The sequence below is a fragment of the Mauremys mutica genome, chromosome 1 (genome assembly GCF_020497125.1).
Source record: "Mauremys mutica isolate MM-2020 ecotype Southern chromosome 1, ASM2049712v1, whole genome shotgun sequence".
Lineage (NCBI taxonomy): Eukaryota > Metazoa > Chordata > Testudines > Geoemydidae > Mauremys > Mauremys mutica.
In genome coordinates, this window is record NC_059072.1 from 322165690 (window position 1) to 322183333 (window position 17644).

Genomic DNA, 17644 nt, shown 5'->3' on the forward strand with positions numbered 1-17644 from the left:
AACATTAAACTGCAGTAACACAACAGTGAATCAGACCCAGCATATAGAAAAAACAACCTCATCCCAAAACAAATACATAAATGATAAAGTCACCCACTGAAATTCTGTCTATTTAAAAAGAGAGAATGTATGGCTCACCAATGCCCTTCCAAAGAGTGTTCTTTGTTTAAAATAAAATAGTGCATGAGTACCTTGGTTTTCTTCTAGAGCAAACCATACCTCTCAACTTTCAAAACTGAGAGACAAGCTATGAAAATGTATGACAAATTACCAAATTGTGGAACAGCTGCATTTTGTGCCATAATTTTCAGATAATGTTTTTTTAACCTGGTTTAGGGATATTTTCTCATTCTGTGAATTAAACTGGTATTTTAAATAGAAAAGTTGAAAAACAAATTCCATCATTTGCAACCATAAGGACTTTCAAACACTTGTGGCTTGCTAGCAGATCTTGAGCCATGGAGTTTCAGATCCCCAGTGCAGACTTCTACCATTTGAGCTACACTTTGTGGGCCAGCCACTAGAAAGGCACCTAACATACACTTTGCCATTGAGTTTCAGAACTAATTGTCAAACAGCACTAGAATGTTGGAAATTCTTTTCCTGGCTCTGGCACGGGTGTATGTATATTGGTTAGAGTCTGGGTAGCCAAGCACACAGATTTATTCATAGATTCTAGGACTGGAAGGGAGCTCGAGAGGTCATTGAGTCGAGTCCCCTGCCCTCATGGCAGGACCAAATACTGTCTAGCTGTAACTGAAACTGAAGTCACCTGAAATCAGAATCAAAATTAAAATTCATACAGTCGAGCAAACTCACTCACACCAACAGCTAGTACTCTCACTCTCACCTGGCAGCCTGTTCGGCAGCGGGGTTTCTTGCTCTCCCTCTCAAACTCCCCTGTCTGCAGCCCCCAGTCCGCTTCGCTATTTAGTTTGTTAATTCTTGGAGGCAGAGTTGATGAGACTTGGATTTGTCATACTAGAGGCCTGGGCACTATTTCCCAGGTCTGCCCTGTGCAAACTTTCAGTTAACTGCTTTATAAAGTGGGTAAGAACAATACTTCACTGCCCTCTTGGTTAAGATATGAAGGCAATAATAAGAGCTCTGAAGAACACAGAAATGTAGACAGCAGTCAGTAAAGGTGAGACCAGAACTCCTGGTTCCCAGCTCAGTTCACCTTCCTCTCGACTGAAGAGAGGTGTGTTCTCTCTCTCTCTCTCTCTCTCTCTCTCTCGTTTGTAGAATATTGCCTGACTAGGTAGAACAGTGGAACAGGATGCCTGTTAAGCTGAAATACATAATGCCCCACAAAAGCCAGTTTGCTTGAATTTTGCACTAAACGATGTACCAATTCTACACAATAAAAAGTGGTCCCACAATGCTTAATGTGCCTAAAGTTGCAGCTCTTCGTGTTGCTCCTCAGATTCTTGAATCTCCAAATGTGGATCACTTTGCAAATATTGGGCCTAGATAAAGGAAGACGTTCTACTAAGGGCCTGGCTTATATAATGGCTTTTATAATTAGCCAGGAGCTCGTTGATGACTTTCAGCAGTTTTTCCACCCCATGCTGACGCCCAACTTCATGGGCCGTAAAAGCAGCAGCACCAAGCTGGCACCAGATCTATGGCTTCTCCACCCAATGGTCCCTGCAGGAAAGAGGAGCTGGCTGTTCATCTGCTTGCATCTACTGCCAGGGATAAAAATTTAATTGGGAAGGGAGGGCCCCACCAAATATTACCTCCACCAAATATTTTTGCTTATGGAAACTATTCAGCAACTCTCCTGCTAAGATTTAATACAGTAGAAATTTTAAATTCAAAATAGTAAATGAAGGAGGAAAAGTATTTACATAGTTAATGTTGGATCTTGTAATATTTACCCTGTGATTTGTCTTCAGACTCAAAACTGAATGGAGACATTTCATCTGCTTTGAAATATTTGAAGATTTATGGAGACCAAATAACAGCACAAACTTTCAAAGAGCATTTTGAAAGGTTCAGGCACTTCTTGAGGACAAATCAAACAGTGTTTGGCTGGATTAGCACAAATACTATGAGTTCTTTTCTTCTAAAAGGAAATTGTAGTCTAAACAGTTACAGTATTTTACAGCACTAATGCCATTAAATGAAAACAAAGACTAGCTATAGATCAAATGAAAACTAGTTAATAGTGGGAATGTAATAAGTTATTCAGTGTTATTTGCAACTCATTTTCCCTTCTACAATTTTGGTTTAGTCTCATAAGGACTATGGCTGAATTTTGTATTAATTGATTTTGTTGTACTTTTAAACATTGCTAAATCTGAGAATTCAGTCTAGTCTTGATAGGTATAGGCTGGAAACATCTTTAACCATACATAACTAAAGTGTCAGCTAAACTTTAAAGGATATCACTTACTAATAGGTTGTAGGAAATTGTAGTAATATCTCTTTAAAGTATTGTTCCATATACTAAGAATGCAGCAAATGTATCTTCATTTAAACGCCTAATAAGACTTTCAATTTATTTTAGTTAAAGTACAGCAGGGTTTTTTATTAGAAAGGATGAAAAGCCATTGCACATGGGATTTTGGAAATTCTTCAGACAAGATAATCAGGGAGGATTGATGGTATGTTGATAGAAAGCAGGCATCTTTAACTAATAATTTCAGTGGATCAGTCACGCACCTTTATTTCTGTCAGCTATACTGTACAAAAAACAGGCAGTAACATGACCTGCAGATGGCATATTATCATAACCCCTGGGCTATGCTATAGAATACACTGTTATTTAATAAACTCCTGGAATGTCTTCATGGAACTTTTTCATAATTATTACATATATTCCTGGAGTGGATGATGTACTCAGAATCTTCATTAACTTTTTTACAGCTTAACAGAAACATAACCTGTAATAAAAAGTGCGTCCTAATTGTGTATGTCTAGCCTGCAGGTTTTCCAACGGGGAAATTCATGTGTCAGATTTTTTTTATTGATATGGGGAAATTATTCAGCTCTGGAAATTGGAAATAAAGAGAATTAACTGAGCTCTACTGAGAGCTGGAGTAGGGGAATTGGTAATTGCTGCAAGGAGGACAGTAATTAGAATCTACTTTGTGTGGGGACATTACAGGAGGTTGGGGGAAGAGAATGGTGACATACTAGAATTACTTGTGTTCTGCAGTGAGACAGTCTGGCCTCAGACTTTTTGCCTGGTTACTAAACACATTTTAAAGTCCAGCCTACACTAAAACTTAGCTGGGGGACAGCTGTGTTATAATCAGGTTTCTTGAAGTGGTATTTGCAGAATGAACAAAACTTTGGTTACATTATTTCATTAGGTGGTTTACTTTAGACTTATCCAATGGTAATTGCCAGGATTATTTCCTTTTCTTAAAATCAGTGTGGCACTTGCCACACTAGGGATATAACCTCATTTTTCACTACCAACCCAGTTGTCCATAGCTTTATTAAAAGAAAACCCTTTGGTACAATGAGTTCATAGCTAATTCCTTTACTACCCTGGAATGTGTGTCATATCCACTGGCAGTTTTTAAAATATATTCAACTTTTGCTAATATTCCATTATCTGTTCTTGTCTCTTTAAGTTATATTATGTGCCCTCATCATCGTAGGATCTGAGCACTTGCCAAGGTGCATTAAGTGATGTGACTGGCTAGCATAGTTCTTTCCTTATCTCTTCCTCTCCCAAAGAAGAAGTTGTGTGGGGATTTTTTTTTTACGAAATATATTAGCAAAGGCAAGGCCAAACAAGTGCATCTTATGCTTGGAATGAAAAGTGATGCGATTTATGTTGGTTCTTACACTGAGAGTTGGTTTCATAGTGTTGGACCAAGAAAGCTCTTTGTCCTGCACATTTGTGATACAGTTTCATTTTGCCTGTGGAGTGGAGCTGTTGACAGTGGTCCTCATCCTGGAGCTATAGGTGATCTTTTAGTTACCCTGGGCCCGGACATTGAGTGCCTTTGAGATATTCTGTGGGATGTCACTATAGGAAATGAAGGGACAGTTCTGTGTATTCACAGTAGCCTGTGTTGCCAAAGAGACATGCTGCTGTGTTCTATACTAGTTGGCGTTTATGATGGCTATTGAAATTAATCCTTTCTGAGGTGCATAACACAGGATTAAGTATTTTCCTCTCATGCCAAACTCCTGAAAAGGGTTTTCTTTTATAGCAGAAAAAGCAGATGTATTCTTTCAGTTTTTCATAAGCAGATATATTTGGAAATTATTAAGATTTTAGGCATGTGAAGAGTGATTCAACAGTAAAGCTTTTTCCATTCTTGTGAGCGCTGTAACCTTTCAAGCTGAAACTTCAAATCCTCAATCTGAAGACTTAATATAGAATAAAATAAAGACTGACATGTTTTCCTGCTTCAGGCTTCTAAAAATACTGGCCTTCTGATCTGTTTTTAAAATGTGTTTTCAGTTTAGTGATTATGGTTAAAATTAAGGGACGAGTTAGAAAAATTGTAGATGTTATGTATAAATGTTGCAACCGCAGTACTTTTCATTGCAAGCTGAAAAATCTGAATTCAAGCTGAACTTAATTTCAGACCCTGGACTGTAGGAGGTAAGAATAGTTGGATTAAAAAAAAATCACTTCATTTTTAAGAGCTTGCACAAGACCCCATGTAGTGTGATTTTTGTATATTTCACTCCCATCAAAAAATTAAAAATTGATAATATTTCTCTGACATTTAGTGACTGTGGCTTTATGCCTTGCAAAACAATTTGAGTAGAAGCCCCTCATTAAATGGTAAAGACAAAGCAAGAAGAAAGTTTTTGACTCATGCTGATATTGTAGGAACTGGGAGCCCATTTTCCAAACAGTGCTCTGGGAGTTGCATGGCTAAATTCCAGCTCACTACTTTTGAAAATGTACCCCTAAGGGTTTTATTTCTGGTTGTTTAATGCTGAACAGACAACATGCTGCTAGCTCCTGTTTTTCCTCATCCCCACACATGGATCTGGATCATGGAATTGGCCACAATTTTTTCCCTTGATTTGAGGCGGTAGGACTGATGATAAGCCACAGTGTTATCCACCAGCAGGCCAGCTCCCGTCTCTGTTCTGTGTTAGGTAGGTCAGAAATGCACCAGTGCTAGATGGAGCACAACAAAGGAACTCTGTATATCTCAGCTGTCACCACTTTGATCAGGCTGCCTCTTCCTGCTATTATATTTTACTTCTGGTGTGCTCCCAGCACCCTTTCACTCTTCTGCTTAGCCTGCCTCAGCACTTCATGGCAGCAGTGTCAGGAGCAGGGAGCAGACACCTATGGACCATAGATTCTGATTCAAAGCATCTGCAAAGCTACCTCATTCCCCTCCTCCCCCCACCCCACCCCCATTCAAAACTTTCCTTATAACTTCTTTGGCATGATACCTACAAAAAAATTGACAATGGTAGGCCACTGGTGTGCTGAGACCACTGCCTATCATGCTGTCCAAAATTGTCTCATTGTTTCCTTTGTGACAAAGTTCCTCCTCTGCCTTGGTGAGTCCTGCGCTTTCTGGTGGATTTGCTCACCTCAGAGGTTCACGGCAGCCCTCAGTTTGGCTGCTTTTGCTAGAGGCTCAAACCTGCCTTTCACTCAGCTAACCTCATCACCAGGGCCAGCTGCAGACACCAGCCTACCAGGCATGTGCTTGGGGCGGAACCTTGGGGCGGGGTGGCGCTCGGGGTTTTTTTTGTTTTGGTTTGGGTTTTTTTGGTTCAGCCGGGCGTGGCGCTCGGGAGGGGGTGGGGGCTTGGGCAGCTTGGCGGGGACGGGCTTCAGCGGCTCGGCGCTTTGGGGGGGCGGAGACTTGGGCGGCGCGACGCGGTGCTTGGGGGGGTGGGGACTTGGGCGACGCAGCGCTCGGCGGGGGGCAGGCACTTGGGCGGCGCGACACTCGGGGAGGGGTTCGGTGGGCGGCGCTCTTTTTTTTTTGCTTGGGGTGGCAAAAATGTTAGAGCCGGCCCTGCTCATCACTGGCCAGCATGGGGGAAATGCAGAACAATCCCTGCAGTCTCTGTGTCCCACCCAGTGGGTCGGGGACAGGCCAGATCCCTTTCCAAATATGACCTTCCCCTCTGGTGTGTGTCACAGACCAGATTAACTCCTCCTTTGTCAGATAGGCAGTTGGGGGAATTGGGGAGGAGCCCAGGCCTAACCTCTACACCAGCTTCCAGCCCAGGGCCCTGTGGATAGCAGCTGTCTACATCATCTCCTGTATCAGCTGCTTGACAGTTATAACTCCCTGGGCTACTCCCCCATGGCCTGCGCCAGCCTGGAGCCCCCTCCCACACTCTGAACCCTTCGGCCCCACCTCCCCCACATGAAGAGAGTACACTTATAAGGTTTCCGGAAAATACAAACCTGGGAGGGGTTGCATGTGCTTTAGAGGATTGTTTTGAATTTTAATCCTATCTGCACAAACTGGAGTAATGGTTTCAAGTAAATAAGATGAAATACAAAGTACTAAGACAAATACAAAATACTCCGCTTAGGGAGGAACAATCACACACCTACAAAATGAGAAATGACTGCCTACGAAGGAGTATTGCAGGAAGGGATCAGGGGGTTATAGTGGATCTCAAGCTAAATATGAGTGTAACACTATTGCACCACCCCACCTCACCCCCCCCCCAAAAGCTATCATCATTACAAGGAAGAGGGTAAACAATTGTTGTTCTTAACCTCTGAGGATAGGATAAGAAACAGTGGGTTTAAATTACAGCAAGGGCAGTTTAGGTTAGACATTAGGAAAAACTTGCTAGCTATCAGGGTAGTTAAGCACTGGAATAAATTGCCTGGGAAGGTTGTGGAATCTCTGTCATTGGAGGTTTTTAGGAACAGGTTAGACAAATTCCTCTCAGGAATGGCCTAGTTGTTATGTAGTCCTGCCTTGAGTGCAGGGCACTGGACTAGATGACCTATAGAGATCCCCTGCACTTCTGTGATTATCATAGAGCTCTGATCCTGTTTGAACAGGACAAATGACATCTTTGAATTGACTCCCACTTCGTTTCCTGGAAGGGAAATAGGGAGAAACGGTTTCTTGTTGATCCATTGCTAGATAGAGCCATCTTACATTGAAGAAGCATATAAGACTGCAGGGAAACAGTATGTCTCTTCAATTTAATTCTACTCCCCTTTTCACATTACAGGCAGGGGAAATCTGAGAACATAAACTTTGTTTCTATGAGAGTAGAGCTGATCATTTCAGTTTTCCAAGCTAAAGAAATGGAGCCAAATAGGGAAGTACTCTATTTAAGTAAAAGAGAGGAGTCCAGCAACACTGGAATGAGTCATAAAACTAAATAACAATTTATAGACAAATAACAGTATAATTAAAATCTGCTATAAATATACAAGCAAATCTGTGAACAATGGTATGTCATGTGGATGTAGTTCATTTACCTCTGAGCTTGTACTTTGGCATATGGGAAGATGTACTTTACATATACAAGTCTGTACTATAATTTTGTTTTTGGCAAAAGATCATGGATTTAACTTTTTCAGGTGTGACTCTGTAATTATCCACATGAAAAATGTGATGTTAATTGTAACAAGTGAATTGTGGTTTTCTTTTAACACCAAATAGAAATAATGTGAATATTATTAAATGTCTGAGTTTTTTGTACTGGTTACAGTTTTCTGTGCCTTTGATTCTGTTTGCTCATAATATTAATTATAATGATTAGCATAGGGAAAATGTAGTCTTTAGCTCAGAAAATATTTATTAGAATGAGGTTCTACATGTTAGTTTTTCTTTCATTGTTTCTCCTTAATACTGTCAGATTTCTGTCAATGTAATACATGAACCAATTCAGTATATAACTCTTGCAATCTTTGATAAAAAGTTCTCAGAATAATCAGAAGGCTGTAAGTGATGTGATTCCCATTCTGTTTTCTTTTCCCTATAGGCATGGCAGCTGAGATTCAGCCATCTAGTGGGATACGGTGCCAAGTATTACTCCTACCTCATGTCCAGGGCCATTGCCTCCATGGTATGGAAACAGTGTTTTGTGCAGAACCCATTTGACAGGTAAAAAGAGAGAGTGCATGAAGTAGATCTCAATGGCATGCTAACTCTGGGGAGCAGAAAATTTGCTTGTCATACTTATAGCAACATTTTGATATTTTTATGTCATTTTAATTGTTTTTTCTAAATATGTTTTTAAAAACAAAGCAAAATATAACCACAGATGATAAGGTGAATTGTAGGACATGTTCACTGATGCAAAGAATACAGCATCAACATTTTAAAATGTAGGTGCCAAGTGGGAGGCACCAAAATCCATATGTAGTCATCTAATTAAAGAGCTTGATTTTCAAAAGTGTTAAATACCTGTAACTTCCATTTGACATAGAAGAAGCTGTCAGTATTAAACAAGCTTCTTGTCATCACCTTCAAAGCTCTACATAGTTCTACATAGTTATCTTCCCTTTTCAAGCTTTGCATTGCATCCCTCTGCTCGGCTAGTATACACAGCTTTATCTGCTTGTTTATTAGTTTCTTGTCCAGACTCCTCCATGCCTTCTTCTGTGCAGTATCCTGTGCATGGTGCAGCCTCCCTGAGCTCATCTGCAAGACTCCCTATCCTGTCCACATCAAAGTCACTCCTGAAGACCAATTTTGTCCTGCTTCTTACAATCAGTTAAGCTGACTTGTACATCAGTTGCCTATTCTGCTTCTCTTAGCCTCTTTCTACTAGTCTGTCTCCTTACGGTGTGAGCTCTGTGGAGCAAATACTGTTTCTTCCTGAATGTTTGGGAAGCACCTACCACACTGTAGGTACTACCATAAATAAATATATTTAATAACAGCCTATAAGCAAATAAATTCACATGTTCAAATTTAGATACCTGTATTTGAAACTGTTTGCCTTAATTTGTAAAGCTTTTTACCTGAATATGTTATATTTGGCTGATAGCAGAGAATCTAACTGCTTGTTTGCTTGCTTTTTTGTTTGACGAAACTTCTAGTTTATCTAGACAGACTACACTGGGGGATATTGCTTATTTGTACCTCGGTAGCACAAAATTTGAACATCTTGTGAACTATCAAAATCTCACTACAATTGAGAAAGTACCGACTTTTGTCATCCATTTTGACATCTATTTTAGTTTTGGGCCAAAACTGTATTTAACATTCAAATAGTGATTTCCTAAAACAAGGAAGTTCTGTATTTGTTCAGGATGTGTGACACTGGGCGGCAATAAGCAAAAACATTTCCTGATGCATTTAGAAAACTGTTATTTAAATGTGGCTAGAAGATATAGCAGTGTAGTTGTAGCCATGTCGGTCTCAGGATATTACAGACACAAAGCGGGTGAGGTAATATGTTTTTATTGGACTTCTATTGGTGAGAGAGACAAGATTTGAGCCACACAGAGCTCTTCTTATTTCAGAGCTAGTGACCATTTCTGGTCCTTGGAGGGTCTCATTTAATAACCGAAAAGGCCAGCACAAAATATAAGCAAAACCTTTATCCCCATGTCTGACTCTCAGCTCAATCTTAGCTTATTTGTTCCATCTGAGTCCACTGCTCGCCTCTGTCCAGGGCCAAGCCCTTTATAAGCAGGTCCCTTTCCTAGAGTCCATGGACTTGCAACTCCCTAGGGAGAATCCTTCCCTAGAGCGAGGTGTCTGTGGAGACCTGCCAACTGCAGCTCTTCTCCAGGAGAGCCCATATTTCTCGATAGACTGGGCTTCCTGCCACCATTTGGGAGATTTGTTTGCTGGGACCAGGCTTTCCTGGTGGCCTGCCAATTGTAGGTCTCAACAGTGAAGACTAACAAGTTCTTTGCAAAGTACAGTATTGCATAAAAACAACATAGTTTTTGTAAATATTAAATCTATCTAGCTTAGTTCATTCTTGCATAATTTTAAATAGTGTGCATTTCTCTAATCAGTATATGATGAAGGCAGCCATTGTCTAAAGGTGGCAGGTTTTATTAGTTCTATAGCTGTGTCTGTTCTGTAAAGAAACCAGAGACAAGTGTGACTGAAAGCTGAACGGGTTGTGTATGCAGGTGGCTGTAATATTATCTGTCTTTTCCTTCAGGGCAATGGGTGAGCGTTATCGCAGAGAGATGCTGGCACATGGCGGTGGAAAAGAGCCCATGCTCATGGTTCAAGGTAAAAGAAAAAGGAGAATTGTTTTGTTTCTGTGACCTTCCTCCCCCTGTTCCGCCCTCTTTCCCCATTGCTGTTATTTACCTTTTGGCAAATATTAGTGGTTGTGATTAGGTAGCAATAAATAATTTAAGAATATTTCCCTATCCAATCCTTTATACTTAACCAAAGTTTTCATAGGATTTATTAAAGGGGATATGCAGAGTAGATTTACCTAATTTAATAGACTAGATCTCAAATAATGCTTCATGGATCACTAGAACTCATGGTAATACCAAGAATGAAATATTTTGAGATCCAAATAGCAGGGGAATAAGGTGTTGGAAAGGAATCTCTTTCAAAGTGATCCATAGAATTCAAAGGTACCAGTGAGATGCTCCAAAAAAGGAGAGATACACCATCATTAATTTTTTAAAAAAGTTTGTTTTACTGATTTTTACCTATATATTAACTGAAAGGCCATCATTCCAAATATTGCTGATGTAGAAATAGGAAATCTTTTGTTCAGTGTCACTTTGATAGCACCAAAGCAGTTCAGGTAGTGTCAGCACTTTGATAATGGACTCTCAATATAAAGAGAGGTTGAAGATTGTAACAAAATTTGGTTTTGATCAGTATCCCTCCTAGAATCCTCTTCTCGTATTTATTCCTTTTGGTGCAGACAAGAACATAAACTGCATTCTTAAATCAAGTCTCAGATTCAAATATTATTTGAATAAAGAAACCTACAAGATGTTTCCATTGATGAAGCACATGAAACCATGCATAACTGCACATGAGTTTTCCCTTCTGTTGTGGGAGTACATAATTTTATTTGCTTATATTTCCAGACAAAAATATATTACTGTTGAGTTGAGGTTGAAAGTATGTATCAGTAATTTTAGGGTAAAATTCATTCCTGAAATGGTGTATTTATTCCAAAAAGAAGCATTATAACTTCAGGAAATTCAGTGTTAAGGTTACATTTAAAATAAATCCAAATACGTTTACATATAGAAATGTACAGTTAAGGCACCCTGACATCCATAGCTCTGCCGTGCATAGGGGGCAGTATGGAAAAAAAAGTCATATAGACTGTTGTAAGGAAAGCAGATAATGGGGGAGAAAAGTGAGCATGGTCACTTGTAAAATGTAGTCTGTTTGCCTTTTCAAATTTTATTTAAATAAATGGAACCTTAAACTAAACTGAATCTTATTATGTCACATTAAGCACTATAATAGTAGAGCTGCATTTAGTCTGTTGTTTGTACAGGCATAACAGTAATCAGATAAAAGTACCTCTTTCCGATTTGTCAGTATGAGCATAATTGATACTTGCAGTAAGAATGCTGAATAAACAATCAGCATTATGCAGTGATAAATTTACTGGCAGAGTGTATACTTCTATAATTTTTTCTAGTTCTTTAAGATGCTTTTAAAAAGAGAGCTTTTAAAGATGGATGAAGTCATAAAATTAGCAGAGAAAATCATCTCTTCTTTTCACTTAATGTAGGGTTCTTGTTTTAATGCTAAAATAGTTCATCCAAAAATAAAAGGCAAAATATGTCCCAGTAGAGGGATGGAATAACTGTCACTGAAAATGAAAACCTTTATTGAAATGAAGTGGTCCAGTTTTGGTTTGTCACCTTGACTTTTCATTTTATGCCACACCCATGTGCGGTTAGGTAGTTCCTTTGCTTATCTTGCAACAGTTATGAATAATGTGGACTGTACAGACATGAAAACTTTTTACTCTCCTGTCCCCATCATTCTGTATTTAGTACAGAAATAAGATTTTAAACAGAAAAGTAATGTCAGGTACTCTAATGTGTTGTCATTCCTTAATATCATCCAGTTACCCTTTTCAGTCAGCTTTTTGTGTCTCTCTCACCATCCTCCTCTTCGTTAAGACATTCCAAAACACTGTTCCTCAAACTGCAGAAGCGCTATTTCCACACACCTCCTCCAAATACATCCTTTACCACCAAGCAATAGTGACCTCTTACTGACGCTACTTTCTTATGGGGGAAGTTTCGGTATTCTCTGATAATAGGTGCCACATTTCAGAAGTCTAAATTTTCTAGGCTCTGATTTTATGATCTAACTTTTAGGTAGAGTTATGCTTGTGCAAGTCTGACTACTGGTTAAACACACACAAAGCTCTTCCCTTCTATTCTAAAGCACGTTAATGCACGTGTCAGTGCTAAGCTGGCCATATTTAATCATTTCCATTGACTTGTTCGTAAAATCTCCTCCTTAATATGACACATTCTTTCACTTGTTCACTTTCTTCATTGCAGTGTTGTAGTGTTGCTTCTCAGATTGTATCGTCTTCTCATTTTTATTTTTTAAATGTTTAGATATAGCCCTAGCTTCAGTCTTTCTCTCACATGATCCTTCAGATTCACTGATAAGGAAGATGTAGGACTCGATCCAACTTCCACTGAAATCAGTGGAGAGACTCGTGTTGGACTGTGCCTTTAATTAAGGACCTGAGATTTATACATCTGTTTGCTTGAATTTGACTCCCACCAGCAATAGCAACGTGCATTACTATTTTAAAAGATGCAGTGTCACCATGAAGTCCTGTCAAAATCTTCTCATGATGTTAACTCTGTTGCATGTCCAATTATTTACTAGATACAAATATGTACTGTAGGAACCACAAATAGAAAATAACTTCAGCTATGTTTTGTTCAAGAGGCCATCATTTGGTATTTAAAGAAAAAAATATAGTTATGACATAAAGTCCATTCGTCCACCTCTGCCAAGTGTCAATGTAGACATTATTGATCCCTGCTTTGCTTTGTATCACAAAATCCTAGTGTGCAGCACTTCAGAATAAATGGGTGCTCAGGGGCCACATAGTGTAGTGGGTTGATCACACAGGTGGAAGCCAGACCTGACTCTTTGTCTAACTTACCATCTTCTAATCTTGAGAAAGAGCACAAAGGGGAGTTCAGAATCTAACTGTTCTTTGTCTTTGAAAATCTGCCCCCTAGAGACTGATTTTAAAAAGTGCACTTGCAAAATGGATGTGAAGTTGTGTTCCTAAACCATTCATACAATGACTGTATTGTAGGCAGATACCTAATTATCCACTTCTGTGCATGAATACCCAATATACATGTGCAAAGTAATCACATATGCAAATTAGGCATGTCGTTGCTCCTGTGCAATTTTGCAAATCGGGCCCTTATTATCTGTTTCTCCATGTGTAAAATTGTACTCACCTCTTGGAGGTATTGCAAAGATTTTAGATAATGTTTGCCCATCTCTTTTAATGTATAAGGTGCTTATATAAATGCTAGTGCTGTTATAATATCAGTTATGAACAGCAGTAGATGCTGGCCCAAACTAAACAAGGCCAAAACAATTACGGTGTTTCAGAGGGACAGAGACCACAAGTTTTTTATAATTTTCCCAATTACAGGTGATTGAAGGTTATGGTTAACCATCCCCAGAAAGGGTGTGGTTAACCACAGGGCTGTAATGTGGAAGAGAACTTCAAAGCAGAGAAGGAGAGCAACACAGCTGCCCTAGGCTTGGGAGAGACCGATCTGAAATGGGAGTCAAGCTGAAGTTATGAAATATACTCTCAGCTAAAAAAACTGCAGCCGTCAGTCTTTGTGGATATCTCATTAAATAATTTAGACTGGAGTGTTGTGTGTGTACATATTGTAATACAGATATTCATGGAGTTTAAAGCCAAAAGGGACCATTATGATCTTGTAGTCTGACCTCCTCTATGCAGTAATAGATTCAGACACTGCAGTAGGATTATTCTAAATTAGCGTTTTGGATCTTTACAATAGAATCTCTAGTACTTTATTTAATCAGGGCGTGCTCTTTTTGCATTGGTAGAATTTATTCTGCAGATATTCCTGATCCCACCTCCTCTAGTACCTTAAAAGCAGCTATTGTCACAGGGCTGGGTGCTGTTGAAAGAACAACCACCATGCAGTACATCATTGCAGTGATAAATGAGAGACATCCAATTGCATTCTCAAATGATGCAACTACTGTGTAGAGGCCAATTAAAATTACGATTGGGTGTCTGATTCTGGAATCTTGAAGATGGGTATTTAAAATAATTTATTTGGAACAAAATCTGGTACTTTTCTTTCCCTTTTTATGGTCCTTTTAACCAATTTTGAATCTACGTTAATATCCTTATTTAAGCCAATTTGAAATAATTCACAATGATTTTTAAAATAAGGTTTTTTAGACTGTTTAGCTGTATAAACAGCCAACTATATTATAGTGTGCCCTTTAGTCACACATTTTATAATTTCCATAGGGTAGAATTTTTACTGTGTTGCTATTGTACTAAGGTAAGAAATTAGATTTACTTGAAGGTAATTCCTAGGATCGCTCTTCGTTCCTTTTTTGAAAAGCAACCAGTACTATATTTGTTTTTCTTTTTTCTTTGCATACCTGGTTGTCAGTTTTTCAAGGAGAATTGTCAGTGGTCTATAAATTTGTCAGCTAATACTTTTGACACCCTGGATGTATGTCCTCTGGACAGGCTGATTGTGTTTGTAATGAATTTTTAAAGTATTTTCTTACATGTTCTTTGTCCATAGTTATTTTTACATGATATCAGAAAAGTCAATGTGGCCTGTTAACATGCTCCTGATCACCCTTTCCAATGGAAAATCTGGCAGGAAGGGGGTGCATGGTACTGGGGAAATGGTTCTGTTAGAGGGACAGGCCATAGGGATTTTGGTGGCTTGATTGCCCCTGTTCCCCTCACACAGCTAAGCTGCAATGGAGCCGTGCTTGCAGGCTTGCCATTTGGCAGCTGCCCCTTGAGGCCTCCTTACAGGGGTATTCCCACTACAAAGAGAGCTGCTGAAAAATAGTACCAGCTTTGGCTGTATTGTTCAGGGAGAGGTTCTCCATGGCTGATAGTGTGTCAATATACTTGTCCTCCAGCCAGCCCAACTCACTTGGGGGAGGAGACCCACACACAGAGTGAATCCCTTCTGTGCACAGGGCAAGTATCTTTGGGATAGAGTCAGATATCTTGCTGTTTGCAGGTCTTCATTCAAGATGGAGTTTGTTTTCCCATCCACCATAACTGATTTGTACAAACAAGTATGTCTTTCTCTAAGCCGCACCAATATACTGTACTGCAAAAGTCGCTCACTTGTCTTTATGAACTAAAGGTGCAAGCCACACCCTATTGTGCTAAAGGGAACAGTAATGAGTGTGTCAGGTTGTTAAAAATAACCATTTTTCTGCTCCTTTTGATATTGAAAATATCTGAATAGAAGTGTTATTGACTGCATTTTAATTCTATCTGCAGTGTGAACCTTTTATTTTTCTTTTAATTCTTGATATTAATCAACTGTGTCATGGCAGTTCATGTTGACACTTGCAATATACACTTAAACCTAATTAAAATAAGGATGCTGTGAGATCCTAACTAGGAAAGTCTTTTAGTAACTATCCAAAATTGCCTGGAGACTTTCTTTCTTCTTGCTTTTTGAACTATTATATTTAGCAATTACTTAACATACAAGAAATGTCTAATGAAGCCAGTTGGTTCCAGTCAGATTTTATTAAAAGATGCACTGAAAGATTTTGTTTTTCATAAATGCTGGTTATTATTCCCACTGAAACCAAATGGTCTAAGGATGTGAAAGAATGTAAGAAGATGTGCACTGTGTGTGCCTGTAGTAAAGGGTTGAGCAAGGTTATATTTACATTGGCAGTTTTGTCAGTAATAATGTGAATCACTTCAAAGAACCAGAAAGTTTATATTTTACACTAACTGCTCTGAATTAGCTGTTTTTGACGTTTTCCAATACAAGTAATGTAATTTCCTTTTAAAGTGTTTAAAGTATTAATAATTAATAATTCACAGTAGATACACAATGCAAACCAATGCATTTTTATTACAGCGGAACAGCTGAAAATAATTTAGACAGTATATTCTGATGCTTTATAGAAAACATGTTTTTTCCTTTAAAAAGTGCACTGTTGCAAATCCATTTTGAGTTGACTGTTTAAAATCTAAATTCCACTGCACACAGGGAAAATTTCTGATTTGAATAGATAGAATCTTCTTGATTAATCAGATCAGAGCAAGGCAGTTAATTGAGATGACATGATTTATTTTTCCTCCCAAAGCAAAGAGTCTGCAACATTTGGAAGTAAAATTTTGTTTTCAGGAACAATACTATTGAGTTTTTACAAAGACTAGACATTTCTAATTTGTATAAATTAGGAACATAATTCTTGTATTATTTAAGTTAAACAAGCTTAGACCCACATGATTTTATTATTTAGTCAGCACTATAAGGGTGTGACGCATTTAACAAGCCAGTAAGAAATGGTCCCCACCTTCAAGAAAGCTTGATACATGTTTTGCAGGATTGAGCCTTAAATTTGGACATAATAGGACAAGTGAAGACAAGAGAAATGAGATAGAGAGAGGAGAAGATGTGACAGGATTTATAGCTAGAAGGTTATGTGACATGCTTAGGTTATGCATGTATCTTGATGATTGGGAGGGAGGGGGGGCGTTAATACCATGAGGGGTGTTAGAGAATGTGGAAGAGAAATGGAGTTTTCCAATGGATAAAATGTAAATCGATTTATGGTTTGATTTTTATATGTAGTGCGTAGTGACAGTGTGATCATCTGGCATTTCTAAATCAGAGTAGGAAGGATGGTCTAGTGGATAGGGTGCTGATCTGAGACTCAATATATCTGTGATCAGTTCCCTGTTCAGCCACAGATTTCCTATGTTACCAAAGTTATTTACTCTATTCTGTGCCTCATTTCCCTATCTGTAAAATGGGGGTAATACTTCCTGGCTCACAGTGGTGTTGAGAGGATTGTGAGGCTCTCAGATACTATTGTGATAAGGGCCAGATAGCTAGGTAGGAAGAAGATTGATTAAATAATCCCCATGTAGAATGATTGCATGCTTCTTGGTGAAAAATTATGACAGCTGTACTGGAGTAAGTTCAGTATGACACACACAAATTAGTTCAGGTAAACATTGTCATGGCTTTTATGTTGGTGCGATTCTCACTGCAAGTTTCCTGTGCTCCTTTCCATAGGTATGCTTCAGAAGTCTCCTTCTGTTGAAGACTTTGTGGACGCCCTTGTTTCAGACTTGGATCAGGACTTTGAAACGTTCTTCATGGACTCAGAATAACATGGAACTGAACTGATTGTTTTTTGTTTCACAGCTGTTCATTGAGAAGCAGAAACAAATAGCCACGGCAGTACTATGTCCATCATTGTTAAGACTGGTCCTCTATAAAAACAAAGTTATTATTTGTAGAATCTTAAAATAAATAGTTTGTTTTAATGGATTGTATGTGGTTTTATTTAAGAAGATGATGGGCTGAGGTTTCAAGTGGTCTTGCAGAAGACTGTTGGGAATATGCTCTTTGACATGTACCTTATGAGTCTGTGGCTATCTGGAAATCCAACCCTTCACCAAGATGGATGGTAGGAATGAGACCTCCTTTGGTACACAGTTATTGAAGTCAGGATTAGCACAAAACTGT

The 17644-nt window shown here is 38.8% G+C and overlaps 1 protein-coding gene across 1 annotated transcript in view; it reads left to right on the plus strand.

The window, feature by feature from the left end:
- Positions 1 to 17442, plus strand: part of LOC123370686 (mitochondrial intermediate peptidase) — a 117327-nt gene extending 99885 nt beyond the window's left edge. Inside the window, exons 17-19 of the mRNA XM_045017400.1 lie at positions 7918 to 8039; positions 10063 to 10136; positions 17189 to 17442. Of these exons, the coding sequence (XP_044873335.1) occupies positions 7918 to 8039; positions 10063 to 10136; positions 17189 to 17286 (294 nt within the window). The 3' untranslated portion in view covers positions 17287 to 17442. The remainder of the gene's footprint in view (positions 1 to 7917; positions 8040 to 10062; positions 10137 to 17188) is intronic.
- The last annotated feature ends 202 nt before the right edge of the window (positions 17443 to 17644 follow it).